Raw genomic sequence first — 22587 nt, 5'->3', positions numbered from 1 at the left:
GAGGGGACACTTACTGTTCTTGCACTCGGAGACAGTGAACCGTTGGATATGTACGGGTTGCTGAGGTCTGGGATCATGAGAAACGGGTAGCCAGGATAGTGAGGACTCTTAAAAAAGCCACCATCTTGCTGCCTCCTTAGGGCTGCAGAAGGAGAGAGAGAGAGAGAAAGAGGGAGAGGGAGGAAAAGTCAGTCTTTAAAAGAGACAAACTAAAAAAAATGCTAGCTAAAGCACACACAAAGTACCGAGGGTGTTTGTGTGGTTTTTTTTTATTATTATTTTTTTTACCTTCACTGAAGTAGTCTCTCGCTTTCTCGTAACTTTCTAAGTCGGGTCTGGTTTGGGGGCGCCTCTCTGCTTGCTGACAGGGAAAGAAATGTACACACAGGAGGGGAAGAAACTATTGAAACTTCCAACAGCATTAAAGCAAGTTTAGTCAACGTTATTGTCAATTCCCAATTCCCTCAATATGTGGATACAGAGGAGTCCAAATACATTTCTCTCCGACCCACGGTGCAACATGTAGCCTATGCTATGCACAACAAGTAACAGATAGCCTAATGTATACAATATAGCCTACATACATGCTAAATGCTGCAGAAGTCAGGCAAAACATAACAGTAGCAACTAAAGCAATTTAAAAAAAAACGTGCATTATAAAGGACAAATATGAAATGAAAGTGTAAAAAAAAAAAGTGTCCCTATGGTTGTTTTACAGCCTATATTTGCAGTGTGCTTACCTCTGAGTCCGACGAGCTGCTGTTGTTTTCCGACTCGTTCACTAAGGAGGATTTCACATCATCCAAATCCCTTTCCGCTGACACATTCTCGGATATCTTTTCCTCCGGCTCCCCTTCGTCTTTAAACGAGATCATCTCATCATTGGCCCCCAAATCATCCCCACCGCCTCCGTTCAACTGTGGCATTTTTGCAGAATAACGTTAGATATCAAAAGAGGGAGGAGGGGGGGGACAACCGCAATAACAAATGACTTTTCTTTTCTTTTCTTTATCAGATCAGTGTAGTCCAGACGAGTCCCCCGCCGTAGTAGTGGACTATAGGCTAAATGCAAGAAAGTGTCGATGCTTTTTTTTTTTAAAACACCCTTTTCATCCTGTGAACGGGCTCCAGTAGTCCATGACGAGCCTCGATCGCGATGATAATCCACACAGTTAAATGTCGCGACAGAGATCGAAAAATATCGATATCGAGTGTTTGGCGTCCGCGGCCGGATGCGCAGCAACTTGGCAAAGTTTGGTGTCCCTTCGCAGCCTGCGGACAACTTGTGGCCCCTGCGTGTCTCTCCTGGTTGCGCTGCCGAGGAATAGGACTCTCTTCTCCTCCTCCTACGGAGCCCGGGGACCACATAAACTACACTAGTCCCGAGAGGGTTACTCAAGCGAAAGCAACGACAAGACGCACGTCCGATTTCATCTCCTAATATCCATGTGTGAGAAAACAATGGCTCGAGTTATAAAAAATAAAATAAAAAAAAAATACAGAAAAAAATAAACACGAGAGGGTCAGGCACTCGCTTGTTTTACCCCCCCAAAAGAAGCGCTAAAAATCGCTAAAGTTTACAAAATAGGAAGAAAGGGGAAAAAAACGATGCAAACGTATAAAAAATCAAATGTTCAGCTGGATGTAGTCGCCCTTTCCCTCCACATTGCTGCCGGGGAATGCGCCCTGAAAAACTACTTGGTTGTTCAAGTGGAAGAAAAAGCGCAGCCCCGTCCGTAGGGGAGGAGTTTGCACTGAAAACCGACACTTCATTCAACGCCATGTAGATCAGCTATTCTTTACCCTCGAGCCACCACACCACGCAGGGAAACGAGGGCATTCACTACAGAAAAGTGGAGGTTTGCACATGGGGAAATAGAGATGCAGATTAATGGCATTGTTATGTATTCACTAAAACGACGATTTTTCTATTATTGCAGATTATATCAAAAATAAGTGGGAGAAGTCAGCCAATGTTGTGACTTGGAAAATAAAACACAACTGTATGTTTCTATAGTTTATAGGTTCCATATTGTAGGCTAAAAAGTCACATTTCCATGTCTGCTTTGATTTTAAAGCAGGTCGAGGTCGCAAAGATTAATGGATTAATCGATTAGTTGTCAACTGTTAAATTAATCGCCAGCTATTCTGATAATCGATTAATCGTTTTGAGTCATTTAATAAAAAAATGAAAAATAAGCTAAATGGCTCGGATTGCAGCGCGTTAAATGTGAATATTTTTCTAGTTTCTTCTCTCCTCTGTGACCGTAAACTGAATATCTTTGAGTTGTGGACGTCATCTTGGACTTAAGGAAACACTGATGCACATTTTTCACCATTTTTTAGACATTTTAGAGACCAAACAACTAATCGATTAATCAAGAAAATAATTTAGATGCAGTCCCACAGTTTGAGAAAAATTATGTGTTTTTTTTAACATTAAAGCATGTTAAAGTTCAAGTAAAAATCCAAAATACGAGTATGATCCTAAAAATGAGCACGATATAGGACCTTTAAGTAAACTTGAGCAGCAGTGTATCACATGTTGCCCAGCTGATATCTCCTGTATTGTCTGGATACTGTAAGAGACCAAACTGCCTCCATCTGTGTGAAAATGACAGACCAGGATTAAGTGAGAAAGTCCTAATTACACACTGCCGTGTAAATTGCACGTCTGTGTGTTCTGAAACAATACCCTGGGAAAGACAAAGCTCTATAACACCTGGGATAAGCACGGGCCCATTATGGCACAACTGTAGGCATGACAGAGGGAGGCAACAAGCCTCTGAACATCCAGGCCTCCGCCCTCTCTCTCTCTCTCTCTCTCTCAATTCAATTCAAAAACGGCTTTATTGGCATGGGAAATAGACACTTATATTCCTAAAGCAAGTGTGAAATGATAACAAAAATGTTCCAATATGTGCCTCAGAGCCCCTAAAGGGATTTGGGGAATTTTATTTTTTTACCGTGCTCACCAGATACTTTGCTCGTGAGCACGCAAAAATATCTCGTGCTCACGAGAAACCAATCTGACTACCGGTCAGAACGGCTGCAACAAAGTGTACCTGATAGTGTCATTAACAAAGTTAAAAGAAATTTAAGTTAAAGGTAGCTGTTAAACAATTTCATGCAGTGAATGTGAAATATTTCCTTGTCTTTGGCCACATGACGTTAGCATCATTTTGCTAGCCCTAGATTGGTTTCTTGTGAGAACGAGATAATTTGGCGTGCTCATGAGAAAGTTTCTTCTTCGAAAAAAAACAACCCATGTCCCTTTAGGGGCGCCTTAATATACTAATAGTATTAATATTATATTAGTTATAATAATATAAGTGAGAACTGTGTAAACATGCAACATTTTCGAGGTATCTGTACAGTGTGTCTATGTACAGAGATCAGCACAGTGCAGATGGTCAGCGCAGGAATACACAGATGACTGTTCATGGTGGTTTTAGTCTCTCTCTCTCTCTCTCTCTCTCTCTCTCGACTGAAATACATGGCCCCATTGTTGATTTGAGGAACAGGATTGGAGGCCCTGTTTTACAAGCAGTCTTGGAAGAAGGAAGAAGGGATGTGGTTGCAGCTTTTTTTCTTCTTTCGTTCGTTCCTGTCGAGTAACCTGCACATAAATCACAACCGTGACTTGGAGATGTGTTTTGAAAAAGAAATGTTCGCTCACCAAGCATTATAGGTACACTGTGTAGTGTTTGAAGTATTTTATGAGCTAAAATCAGTGTCTTCATTCATACATATGTCGTCATTGGTGTAAAATTGCCTCTGCCATTGACTTATCCTCGTAAGCGAAGAATTTCGTATCTATATTTACATTGGACGGGCAAGTCCAAGGAGGCTTCCATGTCGTTCCGCCATTTTGAAAAACTATAATCGCTGAGAGCGACATAAAGCACTAGCCGACCTGTCTAGCTAATCCACAACGCGTTTTGGTTCAGAGCCAGCGCCGCGGGACTGAAACCAGCTGAAACGGAGGAGGAGATCAGCGAGAGGCGCTTGTCACCGCCCTTTAGTTCATAATGGAGGATCAGACTTATGCCGAGCCACAGGAGAAGGAATCCTCGTGGCCAAAAAAAGCAAAAATTGGAAGACACTTTGTCATAGCTTCTTGGTACATAACGGCTACCGTAGTTGCAACACGCATTTGAAAAAGCGAGGCGCTAGAGAGCGCTATTCGGTTTGAATGCAAAATGCAATGTCACCGCTAGATGGGAGAAATTCCTACACAGAGAAACAGTGTACCTTTAAACCTTTAAACCAGAGTTGGGTGTAACCACAGACTGTAAAATAACGGACGTAGCATCCGTGACGTCACCCATTGGTTCGTGGACTGCCTTTTTGAAGCCTCGAGTTTGGCGATAGCATCTTGGTTTTTTGTAACCTTAAGTGATGATTTTTGAAGAGAGGGTGGAGCTGGGGAGGATGGAGCTGGGGAGGATGGAGCGGCCAAGCCAGTGTTGTTTATGGTTTCATGGCGCTGCGCTAAGCTAAACACTAAGCTAAACGCTAAGCTAAACGCTAAAGAGGGAAAGTTGCTGATTTTCAACCCTTCTGAAGCGAGTCATCCAGCGGAGATTTACAGACGGACCGTCGGGTACTGGTGCCATTCGTCCGCATTGGACGCCAGAACAGAAAATCTGCAAAACATTTTCTTAAGTTACCGGCTAACGCTAGTGGTATCTAGCTAGCTAGCTTGGTTGGCAGAACGCTGAACAAGACATTTTTAGGCGACCAAAATGTTCCAGTTAACTTTGAAGAAGTGAAAACACACAGTGAGAGGGTCAAAGTCTGAGACAACAGCCAAAAACAAGTTGAGGTCTATTTTAAAGTCAGTGTTAGCATGGTTTGCTTTGCTAAGCCTCTGTTCTGATCGGCAGGTCCTAAAGCATTTCCTGCTTTATCGTCTATATTAAAATAAATGGGACCATCATTTACTAAATGACACAAAATGCTGTATTGAAGAAGACTTGAAACTAGCGATTGAGACCATAAACTCATTATGAAAATGTTTACTGAGGTAATAAATCAAGTGAAAAGTAGGCTCATTTTCTCATAGACTTCTATAGAAACAGACTGCTTTCTGTTTTTTAATAAATAAAATTAGATAGAATGCAGCTTTAAGGGAGCTTCACGTTTAAGGGCCGGAAGCTTCATCCATTATTTTCACAGTCTACGGGTGTAACGCAGAAGTTAGCTGCTACACTCTTGTGTCACTGGAGCTCTTTTTGGAACATTTTCTTACCTCGTCCTATCTTCACCTGTCTCAGTCCGAGTCCAGTGGACCTCAGACTTCTGATGCAATCCGACAGGCTTCCCCCGTTCGAGAAAAAGAAGTCATTGATGTTGTCGACTGCGTGTCAGCGAGCTGAGGGTTGACTGACAATTCAGCCGAGTCTCCACGGGCCTCATTAGATCCACACTCCTCCTGGATGTTAGAGTGTGTGTGTGTGTATGTCAGTGTGGTATTTGTATTCAGTTAAAAGCAACATACTGTAGTTGCATACCGCATCTTCTCTGAATTGCATACGAGGTGGTTTTGGGTTTATTGTACACAGAGATACTCATGTTTGCACTTGCATGCGCACACAAGTGAATATTTGCCCTAAGGGCTACATGTCATTGTTTTTTTTTCCTCCTGGAATACAGTATGCAGAGAATTCATTCTCCCAATGATTCACAGACATTTGTAATGCAACCCTGTAGTCTGACACTGAGCTATAGTACAGTTTCCTACGCACAAAATTCCTCAGCGTATCACATGTCAGACAAGTAATGGGCCGTGTCCCGGCAGGTGTAATTACAATTATGCAGTGCTCATGCACCGTAGCCTTATGAAAGATTAATAAAGGAATCAAATATTAAAAACACGTCAACACAGAGAAAAATAATAATGACATGCATAAGCAGTTGCTGAACAGGAACATCTCTAAAACCGTGCTTTTTCTGTTGCTCTGGAACAGCGTCTCGTCCCACATTAAGTCATGTTCCATAATTTAAAATATTAAATCATATTTAAAGAGCTACCTTTTTTCACTCGCTTTTAGTTCACTTTGAGGCTGCTTGGCTTCTGTCATGTCCCCTCTTGACTTATTTAGAATTCCCTATAGAGAGGCGAAGACCCTCCCCCTTCCGGTGGACCATCACGGGACATTATTTCAGAAAAAATGATGCACGGCAGTGAACGGGGAAAGACAAATTATTTTTTGATCCCGTTTGAATTGAGCCATGAATTACACATATGATGTTCGTCAATCTAATATATCATCATGCAAAAATCAGTCCTTATAGATTATTGTTGTCTGTGTGATTTCAATATTATTCTGGGAGATAAAATTTTGTTTTTCTCATTTTTCAACATTCTTTATTTTTGAAGGACAGTGAACATTAACAACATTGAAACAATATAAATGTTCCCGAAGTTAGCTCAAAGTGCTAATTTTCATCGGTAGTAGTATACAGTCCTTCCAGAATTTGTTTTTTTTGTGGTTGTTGAGGGCAAAAATTGATAATGCGGCACGTTTTCTTAAAAAATGTGATGGAATATGCGGGATATTTATGCAATTTTATGCAATGAAATAGTGGGATCTTGCTAAAACTGCGGTTTGATGAAAAAGAGAAAAAAAAAGTGATTTGATGACATAATTACATCACTTCATAACGTTCCCATGGCAACAGGGGGAAAATGGCTGCTCCTGTGTGAAGTAAAGGCAACATTTTTCAACTTTCTGCTAAGATATACGTGACTTTTTTTGCAACGAAAATGTGGGGATTATGAAATCATGCAAGCCCTGCATATTTTGCGCGGAAATCGGCAATTTATGCGGCAAAAGTGCAACGTATTTGAAAAAATGCGGCCGACGCATAAATATGCGGACTTTGGCTGATTATGCGTTGAATTATGCGATCGCATAATCGCGTTTTTCTGGAGGGACTAAAAGATAATTTTGCAAGTCGAGCGAGTCGCAGTTTGTTGTAAAACTGTTAAAGTATAAGACTGTGAAAATAACTAGAAAGACTACTCAGCCCAAAGTCGCATAAGTGGCGTCTCAGCCTCGCCGAGGCTATACGATGCTTCTGTGTGTGGTACCGGGATGTAACGTTACTCTTGCCAGTTCTTTCGCTTCCCGGCTGATGAAAAGACTCTACTGGATAAAACACATCAGGTAAGATAACGTTACCTGTGTTGTGGAACAGAGCTAAAACAAGCAGCTGGCGAGGTGACATATATTGTGCGAGACAAGAGCGGTTTTGACACAAAACTGAGTCGTGCTACGACAAAGCTACGATAAACTGAGACTTTTTTGACTTGCAAAATTATCAGTTAAATCGACAAACATCATTTGTGTAATTCATGGCTCAATTCAAACGGGATCAAAATATCATCTGTCTTCCCCGGTCATGTTGTTTTCCAGATTAATGTCCCATTGGGTTCACCGGAAGAGGAGGGACTTCACCTCTCTATACCGCTTTCTATCTATTGTCTATCTAACTTCCTATTTCTTTACTTGAGATTGCTTTTATCATGTCAGTTTACATTTTGTGTCGTTGCCTTTATCTTTGTGTTGTTTATCTATTTAAAAAGGCAGAACTTAAACCATCTGCCTCGACTGGAAAGCCCTTTGGGTCAACTTTAAACGTGCCATAGGCTATAAATAAAGACGTCTCGACTTGACTTAAATACTGACACTTCTCACACACGCACCAGTTTCAGCAGTATGCTATTAAGCCCCATTGGCATGCAGTGAGTAGACTGTTGTTCACAGTAAGCTGTAGCAGCGCAGTGAAATATAACACTTCTGTGATAAATATATTTTTAAAAAAATCCAGTGTGAAAAAAAACAAAAGGAGGCCTTCATTTGTTACAAAATGGTTGCGGGCATTAAAATAAAGCAGGTTAATTGTTTGCTTTTAGCTTCAGTGAGAAAAGATAATTAAATTTGATTAAAAAAATTTTTAAAGATTATTTTTTGGCCATTTTAGGCCTTTATTTATAGGACAGCTGAAGACATGAAAGGGGAGATGACATGCAGCAAAGGGCCACAGGTTGGAGTCGAACCCGTGGCTGCTGCTTCGAGGAGTCAACCTCCTCTATATATGGGTGAGCGCTCTACCAGGTGAGCTACCCAGGCGTCCCCAAAAACATAATTATTACATATTTACTGAATGATAGATTCCAGGTGTCTGTTCTGTGTTGTTTGTCAGTATGAAGCCCCTCACTCTGCTGATTTATTCATCAAAGCGGGCGACAATGTCCTTTAAATAGATAGATAGATAGATAGATAGATAGATAGATAGATAGATAGATAGATAGATAGATAGATAGATAGATAGATAGATAGATAATTTATTGATCCCCAAGGGGAAATTCAAGGTCCCAGTAGCTTAAAGACATCACACACAACACACACATACATCATAAACAGGATGATAAAATGACAAATCCACATGAATAATATGGACAATAAAAGAAAAGATGCTGAATTAAAAATCCACGTGAATATACTATAAGGGATGTATAAGCATGAGAGGCTTGCAGTGACAGGGCAGGGACCTGACCCTGTGATTCAGTCTGCATGGTAAGGTGCTCTATGAGAGGGGGGTGTCATGGTGGTAGGGCAAATAAGTCCAATAGTGCAAGGATGAAGTCTAGAGACCAGCATTAAATATGGGCATTATAAGGGAATAATGTAGACAGTAGGATAGACACAAATCAACAGTCAATATTAGATATGAAATAATAGGGTTACAGCCATTGCTCAATGTACCTACGTATCGCTCCTTTCTCTCCCCGAAAACATAATTATTACATATCTACTCAATGATAAATTCCAGGTGTCTGTTCTGTGTTGTTTGTCGGTATGAAGCGCTGATTTATTCATCAAAGCGGGTGACAATGGGAGTATTTGATGGAGAATCATTTCTTCACACGTGAGAGAGAATGTGATGTCCTTCAGATGTACCTACGGATCGCTCCTTTCTCTCTACGACTGCATACCTTTTTTTTTTTTTTTTTTTTTTTTTAGGAGTGAGATTGCTTTTAACTGGGAGCTGATGAGGGGTCATGAGAGATGCAAACAGCAGCCACAATCCTAGCCTGGGGGCAGATCGACTGGTTGGCCAGAAAATTTATTCAGGGGGTGCTGTCCCTGCATCTGCCTTACTTTGAAGTTGCTCTCTCAACTCTGGCTTGTTGTACGTGACAGTGTGTTCATCCCCCCCCCCGCCTCATCCCCCGCCTCACTCACTAAAAAGAGAGAGCGAAAAAGCAGAGACAGAGCACTCCTGTGTGTTGATATCGGAGACAAGGCTTTGCTGAATCAGTGCCTTTTTTAAACCACTTCTTATAGACTTGCTTTTATCTGTGATCTTGTCATTTTTTTATTTTTTTTTTTTTTTACCCCATCAAGTGTTCATTTTATTTTATTTATTCATCGTCATTTTTGTTGTTCTTTAAAAGTGTCCTAATATATTTTCACTATTACGATGATGCGCGGATATCAGGGCTGCAACCAACGTTTATTTTTAGCGTGGATTATTTTCTCCATTAATCGATTGGTTTGGTCTCTAAAATGTCAGAAACCGATTAATGGATTATCAAAATAGATGGCGATTCATCTATTGGTTTGACAATTAATCGATTCATCTTTGCACATGTGCTTCTGTCAAAGCACTTTGTAAACTATTGTTTTTTTTTTTTTTTTTTAAAAAGGTGGACGGCAAATAAAGTTTATATTATTTTGCCTGCTTTTCCACGTGTGGTGTGTGTGTGTGTCTGTTTGTGTGCTTGCAGGTGATATTATGGGTATAGTGCTACGTCATCGTGTTTATTACAGTATCTTGATTGTTATATTTTACTAATTTAATTTTGTTATTTTTATATTTTACTATTTACATTTTTATATTTGTGGTTGTCTGTGATTTAACTGTTGAGAGAACACATTGAGAGCTGCTAAACTGTGTTTCGTTGTTGAAAACGATGATATATATATATATATAATAAAGATCTATTCTATTCTATGTGTGTGTGTTTAAGAGACAGAGGGTGAGAGAGAGAGAGAGAGAGAGAGAGAGAGAGAGAGAGAGAGAGAGAAAGAGAGATGGAGAGATGGAGAGAGAAAGCGCGAGAGAGAGAGAGAGAGATGGAGAGCGAGATGCTGTGTGCCAATCCATCCCGGCTTTGGAGAATTCAAGGTCATCCTTTCATGTTTTGCCAACCATCGGTCAATCACTTTCCAATCAAAGCGGCACCTAATTCAGCAGTAATTCCCCATCTCCTCGTCAAGTTTTCGCCTCACTGTTGCAGAGGCGTTCGAGCATTTCCCTTGTCTTCCCTCTGATCTGCTGCAGTGTGTCCAACATGTCTTGCCGGGGCCACACCCGCCCTGACAAGCTCTCTAATGATACGAGTTAAAAGTGTGCGGCGAACACGTCAGATCACACGGTGTGCGACTGCTGCTTCCATCTATCTCACTTCAGGAGATTTAGCTCTCACTTGATTGTCTTTGAAGTGTACTCAAGTCATGTTCGTTCATTAATCTGAAGAGCCCTCCACAATGTCTCTATTTTGTTTTTTTTTGTACAGTTTGAATTTAGGGAGATGTGGAAAAATAATTGATCAAAACTAATCTGAATCAACTATAACAGATGTGCTCAACTAATCCTCCAAACCATATGACGGCCTTCTGTTCCTCCCCTCTAATACGACCCACAGGAGCGTTTCATAAATTAGCGCCCCTGTCAGTACTCGATCCGTTCCACCGGCACAATCCGTTCTGCGCATGCGCAAGATGTTCACGCGTGCGCTGTGGTACGAGGATTTACGACACTACACAATCTGTTCCCACGCTAGCTAACGTTAGTTTAGCTAATAGCTAATTTGGCTAACCGCTAGCTGATTGTAGCGGTCTGCCGTTAGCCTCCACCGGGAAGCTAACGTTAGTTTAGCTAACAGCTAATTCGGCTAACCGCTAGCTGAGACAGCATGTAAACTTTAAAAGGCCCTCAAAATAAAACTTGAAAATAAACGTTAACATATATAACAGCTGTTACGTCAGTTCTACTTGTGCTCATTTAAAATACAATCACTCAATACTTGTCTTTATTGTTATTACTGTAAAGTCTTAATTTAGCTGTAGCCTGCTTTTCCCATTAAGTTTGACTTAACGTTATTTTAGACTGAATCTAGCTGTCCGTTCTGCCTGCACGATCCGTTCTGTGCATGCGTTATTTTAGACTGAAGGCTGTCGGCTAGCGGTTAGCCGAATTAGCTGTTAGCTATCCCGGTGGAGGCTAGCGTGGAACAGATTGCGCAGGTCGTAAAACGGTATTATCATCTGCGCCTACGTCATGGCATACGTATCATCTTGCACATGCGCAGAACGGATCGTGCCGGTGGAACGGATCGGGTACTGACAGCCCCTAGCGGGGGCAGGACATACAGCCTCATATCTAAACCAGAGAACGTAACGCTCGCCGTTTTGAACACGTCTTTCACTAGCAAGGACCGCACCATCAACCAGATACGTTTTGAACCATTTAATAATGAAAGATGGCGAGGCAAAGTCGCTTGTAGCAGGACATACAGCCTCATAGCCTGGCTGACACCAGACCCTCTCTCAGCTGTAACTGAGAGGGGGTCTGGGCAAGCTTCATTCACAGCCCATTTCCAAAAGGGGGCGTCACCAACGGACGCCGCTCAAATGCCTCTGGGCGCAGTCGGATAGTCCTTCAACCAATCAGACCAACGATCCGGGGGACGTAGCAGCGACAGCGGCATCAGCAGCCGCTCGCGCTTCGGGTGGCACCGTTAAATGTAACAAAAGCTGCTGCCTTTATGGCAAAAACTTTTAAAAAGCATCAAATGCATAGACAACAACAACAAAAAAGTTCATTTTCAATTTTGACCCAGAAGGACAAGTTCACGGTCGCCGCAAAGACAACACAAGGGTTAAATTTTGAGTTAAAAAAGCAGAAATTATGAATTATTTCGACTAATAGTTAAAATCAGAGGATGTTGAGTGGATCACAGACTGGTACAGGTACATGTCAAAGTTTAGTCAGGATACGGTTTGTCAGTGAAACCATTATTTTTGGGCAATTTGGGTGAAAGAAACCCATATTTCTGGGTCTAACTTGACCCGAGGAAAACACAATGGTTAATTAGCTTTGTATCAACTTATTTGGCAATGGCTTGAATGTTACGGATGTTCATTAACATAAAAATAGTTACGCGCTAAAGCTTTAAAATCAGACGCTTCCTGAAGGTTACGCACTTGGCGGTGAACGTAACGTTTTACTTTTATTTTCAAACGGGACTCGAAACCCCAGGTCCTGTTTGTTTGACCCATCCACCACCCCAACCTGCATCCTTACGTTTAAATTTAGTGCTCTTAAACTTCGTCACCTTACTTCCTGCTTTGCTTCCGTCATAATTGCTAAGGCCACTAGCGGACGGCGTCAGTATAAACGTAAATATAGGTCGGAATTGCTGCTTAAACAACCAACCTCTGGGGTTGTTTTCGGGGGAGGACATTCTCTTGTGGATGTTTTCATAAAAAAAAAAAAAAAAAGTGATTCAAGGGTTTTACATCATTCCATAATTGTATCCATAATTAGCCATTATATCTGGAGGCCTATATATATTTTTAAAACATCCTGAAATTCTTCCCATGTGACCCCATTATATGAACATAAGGTGTGTACCAACTTTCTTTCAGACATCACAGAGGGATCAACTGATTTAAAAAAAAACGAAAACCTTTCAACCAAAGGGCAGGATCCACTGCCGATGGATTTACACACCTCTTTTGCATCACCACTCTGCCATATTCGCTCACCTCCTCAGTCATCACACTAAGTCTGGATGGGAGTGCCTCATGCAATCATGGATCTCACAAAAATAACCTCATATCCGTTTTAATCCACAGAAAGGTCTCCATTCCAGGCTGGTGTGGGCGTATATGGCATTTAAGACTGTGTGAGGATATGATTAGATGACAGTTTTTAGTGCCTAAAGGGTGTAACTGAAACACTAAACTGTGCACAGAGAAGAGAAAATAAGACTTTGCTCGCTGACTTTTCTCCTTCACGCTGGCATTTTGTTGCATTTGAAGTATTCTTTTCCTGAAGGGTTGAGAAAAGGTTCATCCGCAGAAAGAAAAAAACAACAACACACACACACTCAAAGACAGCTAATGAAATGGGTTTATTTCTATATGATTAAAATCAGAATTTGACATTTAATTTAGTCAGACACAGATTGAATCAGGCTAACACATTTCTGTCCAGTTCTTTTATCCATTACTCGTTTATCCATTCATTTTAGCTAACTATTTGAACTGTTTAGTCAGTAGTGTGTGAACTGTTTAGTCAGTAGTATTTGAGCTGTTTAGTCAGTAGTTTAAGCTAACTATTTGAGCTATTTAGTCAGTAGTTTTATCTAACTATTTGAACTGTTTAGACAGTAGTGTGTGAACTGTTTAGTCTGTAGTATTTGAGCTGTTTAGTCAGTAGTTTAATCTAACTATTTGAGCTATTTAGTCAGTAGTTTTATCTAACTATTTGAACTGTTTAGTCAGTAGTGTGTGAACTGTTTAGTCTGTAGTATTTGAGCTGTTTAGTCAGTAGTTTTATCTAACTATTTGAACTGTTTAGTCAGTAGTTTAAGCTAACTATTTGAACTGTTTAGTCAGTAGTTTTAGCTAACTATTTGAACTGTTTAGTCAGTAGTTTTATCTAACTATTTGAGCTATTTAGTCAGTAGTTTTATCTAACTATTTGAGCTATTTAGTCAGTAGTTTTATCTAACTATTTGAGCTATTTAGTCAGTAGTTTTATCTAACTATTTGAGCTGTTTAGTCAGTAGTTTTAGCTAATTTAGCCGCTTATGCAATACTTTGAGCTATTTATTTCTACCATTTAGTCATGAATTTTAGCTATTTATTTCTACCATTTAGTCATGACTTTTAGCTAACTATTTCAACTGTTAAGTCATTAGTTTTAGCTAACTACTTGAACTGTTTAGTCATTACTTTAAGCTATTTATTTCTACCATTCATTAGTTTTAGCAACCTTTTCAAAATACATGAGTTCAGGTCTTGTAGCTGATAAATTCTGTTCCACAATCTTTCCAAATACCCCTAGTTGGGAATCACTGGCTTAAACTAAAGACTGGCATAAACATGAATGAGTGAATGGATTATTTTTCCTTTAGCAAAACCAATGCTTGATGCAACATTATCAGACTTGAAAGACAAGCATGTCTGAGTCCTCCAGTGCAGATTTACATGGTTGCTAAGAAGTGCTCGCTCACGCCTCTTGACTGAAATACATGTTCATGTTTTTCTGTATTGCAGAGGATGCTTTTAAGGAGCATTATTTCTGAGGACATCAAAGCCTGCCAAAAGCACTCTCCTTTTGGAGTGTGCTGCAGCTTGAAAATGTACTTTCCAAGTATTTTCCAAATGGACAGGAAGAGGCCCTCACTGGTATTGAGGTGATGCTAATGCATTGTGGCGCTAGGTTTTCATTGAAACTTACTTTACAGCACAAAAAACAGCCTGTATTAAAGTACTGTTAATCTTTTACAGGCTTTATTTGATATTAACTTTAATTTCCCGTCATTTTAAATACAAGAAGACAAAAATAGTCTTTATTTTGCTGTGTCTATATGGAAATCTGACTTTTATGGTTGAAGGAAAAAAACAAGCACAGCCAACAATGCCAACAAGTCCTCATGGACACTATTTACAATGCACAGCTCTGTAATTGTCCACAAAGCTTGAGTCAGACTAACCAGATGCTGCATTCAGGCTTTCTGCTATCGCCTGGTTTTATTGATCCAGTTAACATTTTGCTTGCAAGGTCAGTCTTCAACAGTCTGTGTTTTCTCAGCTGAGGACGCATAGCAGCGCTCCTCCGAGGATTGGAGATTCTTTGCTGTGATGTAAAACCCTGCCCAAGTGAGAGGCTGTTGACTTTATTTAATATGTCCTCCAGATTTTTTTTCTTCATGAGCATTACGCAAATGAAATGGTTTGCATTATGCGTGAACCATACGCTCCGCTGAGGCATGCACGGCTGCAGACAGCTGGAAGTAACTTGAGCCCCTCGGTCACTTATCAGCCCTGGCATCCCTGCCATTTCCCATAGCCATCTTCAAGCCAGAAGAATCCAGCCATTGTTTTCATCTCTGTGGGCCCTGTGTTAACTCAGCAGTGCCTTCGCTGATTGTTGCAGAGATATTAAAGAAAATGGTAGATTTGTCTTTGTCCATATAACCCTAGTCTCGCATTGCCAGACCTTTATCTCCACAGCGCTGTGGAGTAAAGTCTGGCTTCACCACAGATACATTCTGGGATAAGAGGGGGAAGAAAAAAACACTCTGGGTTGTTTGCATTTCTTTAATCCAATCACAGTCGTCTTGGGCGGCGCTAAGCTCCGGACGCAGCGACAGCGGCTCTGCTAAATAGTCTCGGGAAGAAACTGGTTCTGGTGGAACATTTGCACCCCGCAAAAGAAAACGCCCCATCATATTAAATGAAGTTAACTGTTGACACAATACAGTAACGTGAGCTATTTAAATTAGCTGATACATAGTTAAACCTCATTGGCTCTTACCAGTGTATCTCCCACTCCCAGTAATCCCACCAATCGGTCCCACAATGTCCCAGTTTGAGAGGAAATGCCCTAAACACATTCTTTGTAAATCTTTACAATCATTTTACAAGGACCAAGCAGGCCTGCCTTGTTGCACCATCCAAATTGGCTTCAAAACTTGCCATTTTCGCTAGCTCGAAGGTTGTTGTTTCCTGAAGGGATTTTGAGAACAGCAACACACAGACGTCAGGCTTTTTCCTGGAAATGTACTTCCGTGGATCCAGACTAGTATAACCCTGACGAATCTAAAATGTTAGATTTGTCTTTGTCCATATAACCCTGTCTTGTAAAATCTAAGCTGTGTGTGTGTGTGTGTGTGTGTGTGTGTGTGTGTGTGTGTGTGTGTGTGTGTGTGTGTGTGTGTGTGTGTGTGTGTGGGCTTGTTTAACTATATTCGTAGGGTCCAAAAACCGGAGTCCAGTATACTCTGTGGGGCTCCCAACAGCCTTTGGGCCAAAATGCTGGACCCCACAAGTTTAAAGGGCTGTTTGAGGGTTAAGACTTGGTTTTAGGATTAGGGATAGAATTAGGTTATGGTTAAGGTTAGGGTAAGGGTTAAGGTTAGGCATTTAGTTGTGATGGTTAAGGTTAGGGTAAGGGGCTAGGGAATGCATTATGTCAATGACGGGTCCCCACAAAGATAGTGAAACAAAAGTGTGTGTGTGTGTGTGTGTGTGTGTGTGTGTGTGTGTGTGTGTGTGTGTGTGTGTGTGTGTGTGTGTGTGTGTGTGTGTGTGTGTGTGTGTGTGTGTGTGTAGGGGGGTTCTTGATGCAGTTGTAAAGAGCAGCTGCACCTGCCATGTATGTCAACAACAAGGTCTGGAGCAGACACTCAAGAAGAGCGGTGGCTTTCACACCACTGGCCTCACTGAAGCTGCTTACTTTCCAAAGACAACAATGACCACGCTGCTCTGCTGCGCCGCCGAGCTTTCAGGCTCTATAGGCTTGGCGCCGGGTCTGTGTGGCCTCGAGATTATCTCCCGACTGAGCCCTCTACATACAAGCTTATTGGACTTCCTCATGTCCTCTTGTTTTCGTGGCTCTAAAGTTTCCAGGATGCTTTTTTGACTGTCTGTTTTACACATAGAGACAGGATCCCCCGTGGGGGTTGTTAGGAGGTTACAGGGGGGTAGTAAAGAGGTCAGGGAGAAACTGTCAGTCTATTTCCTTTCTCTGGCCTTGGGAAACTGCACCACAAGTCTTCTGCATATTTTTAGCGTCCTTGCTGGGTTTTTGTCCGTGTGTATCCACAGGAGAAGATTAAGTTATTCCCAGTCCACGAGGACTTTTGTTTTTCACATGGATTTACTTATTATTAGTGTTGTCTTTTACCCTCTCTAGCTACACAATGACCATGTCCAGCACACAGTTAAAATAATGCACAGGGTCTGGAAACCATCATCTTTATGCGTTGCTGCGTAAATCTTTCTTCTGTAGAATTTCTGCCTCACAGTTGAATGTCTACAGCTGGTAGTGTGTGCACAATCACGGGAGGCGGGGGGCTTGTATGTGTATGCATTGTATTTGTCGTGCCTACCAAAGTCTATATATTTTAACAGGAATTTCTGGACACGACCAGGAATGAGGAGACTTGAGACATAGCTGTTAAGGAGGAGGGTTCAGTTTTTGTGATTGAGTGCCATAATCATGGGTCATCGGCAGACCCAAACGAGATCTGTGGATTTTATTTTTAATTTGTTTTACAGTTTTCAGCGGTGTTTCAGAATATAAAAATCTGTGGAATTTGGCAGACTGTTTTTCTGTTTGGTTGGAGATGTGTACATTTGTTTAAAATCTGGCGTGGTCATCGGCTAGAATGCATGACCCAGGAAACGTCAGTCCACTCAACAAAGGTTTATTTCCACTAAATGGCGGCGCAAATGATAAAGAGTGCAACAAAACACACATGGGCAAAACAAACTTACAAATTTGAACTTGACAAAAAGTCACCAATCTTCAGGGAATAACGTTACAATAAAGTTGTCAGTTAAAAACATAGACTGTGTGGTTAAAACTAACACGGACGTGTGATTAAAGAGCAAAAACAACTCATCTTACCAGCTGCCGCTCCATCACTGTAACTGAGAGGGAGTGCAGTGTTAAACAAGGAGCGACCAGGTGAACTCAATCATGTAATTAGGGGTGACAAGGGGCGCGTTCAGCCCCGACAAAACGTAGCAAAACGTTTATTTAAACTCAAATGGTGGTGCGTTGAACACCCTGCTGTGCTGCTGTGTGTTACCAAAGAATTTTTAATAAGGGAAGAAGTGCCACTCCCTCGCTACTTCCGGCTTCTGAACTGGTTGCAGTTCCACCAGAGTTGCATATAGGGGGCGCTCACAGGCCAGTGCAGAATGAATGGGGCTCTATGGAGCTATACCCCTCAAAATCCACTTTTATAATCTATATAATGATACAATCTTTTGTCTAGTAATTTGAATGTTGCATTCGAAAGGGGAGGCTAAGAAAATACTGGGTGTTAGATTTTTTTCGTAATCAGTCCTTCACTGACCAATCAGCATTCATTAGCAGAATGCTATAGCGTGTTATGGGCAACAATGACTCAACCTGTAAGAAATTGAAAGGACATAAGTACTCGTTCATTCAACTTTCGACCTATAACCCATGTTGAACTTGCAAAAACTACAATCAAATGTGAGATTTCTCAACGACAATCAGGAAAAAGAGACACATTTAGCCGTCTAGCTCCATAGAGTCCCATTCATTTTGCACTGGACCGCGATCACCCCCAGTGGAACTCTGGTGGAACTGCAACTAAATTCGGTACAATGGAGCTGAATAGGGCATGGAAAGGCTTTCCGTAGACCGGCTTGGTATTACCAGAAGTCTACATACACATTGCTACTTATTGGGTAACATCTCTGACACACCCAACAAAATGAGAGAAAACATACCTGAAAGCACACAAAGTCGTTCAACCCGGAAACCGTAGCAAAACGGTGCACACCATTTTGAGACTGAACGTGCCCCAGGTGGAAGCTTAAAAGAACATGGGGAACGTTCAATCTCAAAACCATGTGCACCGTTTTGCTACGGTGTCCTGGTTGAACGACATGTTTCCTCTGAACGGTGTGAAACAGCGTGCAACTGCTTTGAGAAATGTTTTCTCCCATTTGGTGGGCGTGTCTCTTGTTTATTGGCTGTGTCACAGGTGATACCCAATCAGCAGAGACGTGACTGTAAACTCGCGGTAATAAAACGGCAGAGCGCTTGCGCACACAACAGGGTGTTCAACGCACCTCCGTTTCAATTATTATTTTTTTTACACCTCGTTGCTACGTTTTGTCGGGGCTGAACGTGGCCCAGGAAGCGATATTTTTTCCCCCACTATGGCCACGCCAAGACCCGCCCTTCAATAGCTACTATTGGCCAGGCGTCCATGCTTACACAAGGTAATGTAACCTGAGTTGTACAGGTCCTATCCCCTGACCAGTCGGCTATCCTAACCTTAACCACTCGAGGTCAATGCCTAACCCCAACCAATCGAGCTGCTATTGAAGGGCGGGTCTTGGCGTGGCCATAGTGGGGGAAAAAAAATATTGCGCCCAGGAAACGGAAAAGGAAGTAAGTTAAAAGGAAGAGAGGAAAGGAAGTGCCAAAATAAGAAAAAAAATAGGATCTTTCAACGAAATAGTTGATTTTATTTGTGATGATTTGGGTTTGAATATCAGTCAGATGAATCATTTCTAAGGGCCGCGTTCGTTCGGAGAACATGTGCTCTTTTTCTGACGTAGTAAATGCTTTCTTTGGAAAGTACAGATCTACTTTTCGTGCACTTTGAATGCATTTATTATTTCAGGGGGTAAAACATGTGCCACGTTTTGTTGTGCTGGCTGTGTACTCTTTGCAGGGAACTGAGTCATGTTGCTCAGTCGCATCCGGACTCTCAAGAACTGAAAATAGACGTGAATTTCGAGGACTGTTTGTGCAGAAAAGTAAATAGAAATCCAAGAGAAATGGCATGAGATGGGTCCGATAATTAAGCAAAAGTGCGGCTCCCTCTCTTTTTTGAGAAAAAGGTTTTGCTCCAAGGTTAGGGCAGATATTGAGTGATTCAGCCGAAGAGAGAGAGAGAGAGAGAGAGAGAGAGAGAGCTCTCATAAACCTGCAGTCATTTACATCCAGACGTTATTCCCAGAGAATCACCTGGACCCAGATAATATTACTCACAGACATGTCTTACCTGCTGCACCACATTTCTTCCTGTGGTATCTCTAAGTGCATCAACACCTCTTCGCTCTCTTCTCTGCAGCTCATTCCGTCTCGTGTGAATGACTAAAGCTGCTCGTGTGGTTGTTAAAATAGCTGCTGTATGTCTGTTAAATAACTGTAGCTTCTTCTTCTTCTTAAAAAAAACACTGTACATGTTGTTCTTGTAGCGCTTAAATCATCTTTACACCATCAGGGTTATTATCATTGTCTGGCGACAGGCACTATTTGCGTTGTCACTCATGCGCTTCGACATCATACGGTAAGTGCTGCGAGTACAGTGTGTCTTCTTAAATAGACTGTGGTGAGAGCAGAGCATTTAGCTCTGAGAAAAGAGCTACAGTAAAGTTGAAAAAAAGTCCATCTCCAAGGCGGAAGGAAAAAAACAGCGCCTCGTAGATGAACATGTAAACAGAAAGCATGTTAAACCACATTAAGATTAACTTAACCAGACTGTTGCCTTGCTTTCTAGTTCCACAATGCAATTATCAGACAGTGAACGGGGAAGGTGCGTGCCAACGAAAATAAGTCATTTCTGTTTTGCTTCTGGCCCACCTCTCCATAAAGCTCGACTCTGCAGCTGCACCGCGCTGGGGAAAACAAACAGTGCAGTGCAGCTGGGCTCCTCAAGACAGCGAAAAGGGGAATTTTAATCCCAATTTTTTTTTTTTTTCCTCTTTGGCACCAGTTAGATTTATTTGGTCATAAAGAAAGGAAAAGCACCCCCACCGTCTGAGAAGGATTGGGAAGTGGGAACGCAAATTATGCCAGAAGAACCCCAGTTGCAGCCTCGGAAACATAACAGGCCAGGAACTGAATCCCCAACAGGTCAACAGTGCTCAAAGCGCGGCAAGTCTAATTAAGTCAGATAGTGACACATAACTGGGATACCTGGGAGACTTTCCTCCCCCTGAAAAACGCTCCCATAGGTCGTTTGTTCAAGCAGCAATTACGACCTATATTTACATTTGTAGTGACAGCGCCCTCTCGTGGCCGTAGTAGTTGTGACGGGAACAAAGCAGGATGTAAGGCAGGCACGGCGTTATGGGCATTGACATATATATAATGGACCAATAGACCCCGTTGCTCTGGATGGAGACCAGTGGAGGATATTAGAATCACTTTTCCGGTGATCTCTAGCTTTACTGAGCAGCCTACAACTGAGAGAGACAACGTAGATGTGACGTGAGCAACCTGTGTGAAAGTGTGAAGTCTTCTGGTAGCTGTGCCGAGAGAAATCTCAATCATTCCCAGTCTTACAGAGACGGAGAGCGTAGGTATATGTAAGGAGATAACATAGGCACAGGCTAATTACTGATCACTAACATGCTAGTTAACATTAGTAATTAAACCTAAACAGCCAATGATGCTTTAGGACTTGTTAATGTGATTTATTTATTTTTGTTAAACATGTTTATAACATGAATCATCACGCTAAAGTAACAGTTTGTCTCAGTAGGAAATAACTTGAGTCGTGTTTTACATGACAGATGACGTTGTCAATGAACAAGTTCTGTGGCCGAGCATTGATTGAAACTGTCGGGCAGTGTTGTTGATTTGTATATTGTTGAAAACTTAAAACAATTGAACAGACTTGTGAAATATTCGGCCTCATGTTTTACGAGCAGAACTAAACTATGTTTTGGTTAAATATTAGATTCCTGACCACTTTTACAGTCCTTAGGTTAGGAGAGATGCGCTATAGCACAGCCAGGTATGGTGCGTAATGGAGATTCCAAAGCGCTCTTCTTTTGGTCAGAACCAAGGAGAGCGATCACGGATAGGTCCTTCTTTTGCACCGAAAATGTTTACAATGCAACAACATATTTAAATAGCATCAAGCTATTACAATCTTTATTATGTAAGCATATATATATATATATATATATATATATATATATATATATACAGTATATTAGTCAGTCATTAGTATTAGGTTAAACAGTGATTTGATAATGTTTTTAATTTAAGGCCCACCCACAATTGGCCTGGCCCATCCAAAACTGGAATCCTGGCGCCGTGCCTGATGTAAGGTGAGGAAATATGAAGCTTGATTTATGGTTCTGCGTTGAATCTACACTAAGGGGAACGCACGTACAGTATATACAGACCCTACGCCGTAGGTAGCCTTATGGGCACCTCTCTAGAAATGTATAAAGCCCATCTGGAAAGTTTACCAAACAATTTGCAAAATAGATTCACCAAGAGGACAAGTATATGAACTAAAAGGTACTGAGGTTTTTACAAAACCCAGGTTCCTATCGGCTGTAAAGGAAAAATGTGTCACAATCAAAGGAGTCAGTTTGTGGAACAGTCTTGATTGTAGAATTAAAACTTCAACGTCCATCTATGTGTTTAAGAAGTGTGTTAAATTATCAATGTTGCAGAAATATAATACTGCGGAGTAGCAGATACATTTTATTGATGTATTTTGATGTCTTAGAAAAAGAGACAGCTGCATGAGACAGCTCAAATGAACTGGAACTGTAAATGATATTGTGTTGATAGGGGGCAGACATTATAAGTTGTACTTCTTTCTGCTCCTTTTCATTCATGTTAAATGCTGTTGTTGCATTTGTTTTAAATGAATTAAATAAATAAAGGAAAGGAAAGAAAATGTAACTACACGGCGCGGCGATGCAGACCGAAAGGCCGTGGCTTGGTAGCGTTGCATTTCCCCCTACTCAT

General features: G+C 41.4%; 1 protein-coding gene across 2 annotated transcripts in view; it reads right to left on the bottom strand.

The window, feature by feature from the left end:
• Positions 1 to 1690, bottom strand: part of tcf7l1b (transcription factor 7 like 1b) — an 89432-nt gene extending 87742 nt beyond the window's left edge. For both annotated transcript variants that reach the window (XM_039802709.1, XM_039802710.1), the window contains exons 1-3: positions 741 to 1690; positions 289 to 361; positions 15 to 142 (exon numbers count right to left, since the gene is read on the bottom strand). In XM_039802709.1, the coding sequence (XP_039658643.1) occupies positions 15 to 142; positions 289 to 361; positions 741 to 926 (387 nt within the window). In that variant the 5' untranslated portion in view covers positions 927 to 1690. The remainder of the gene's footprint in view (positions 1 to 14; positions 143 to 288; positions 362 to 740) is intronic.
• Positions 1691 to 22587: the final 20897 nt, after the last annotated feature.

Source organism: Perca fluviatilis, chromosome 6 (assembly GCF_010015445.1).
Source record: "Perca fluviatilis chromosome 6, GENO_Pfluv_1.0, whole genome shotgun sequence".
NCBI lineage: Eukaryota > Metazoa > Chordata > Actinopteri > Perciformes > Percidae > Perca > Perca fluviatilis.
Note: the sequence above shows the minus strand (reverse complement) of the source record. Positions and strands in the feature narration are given on the sequence as shown.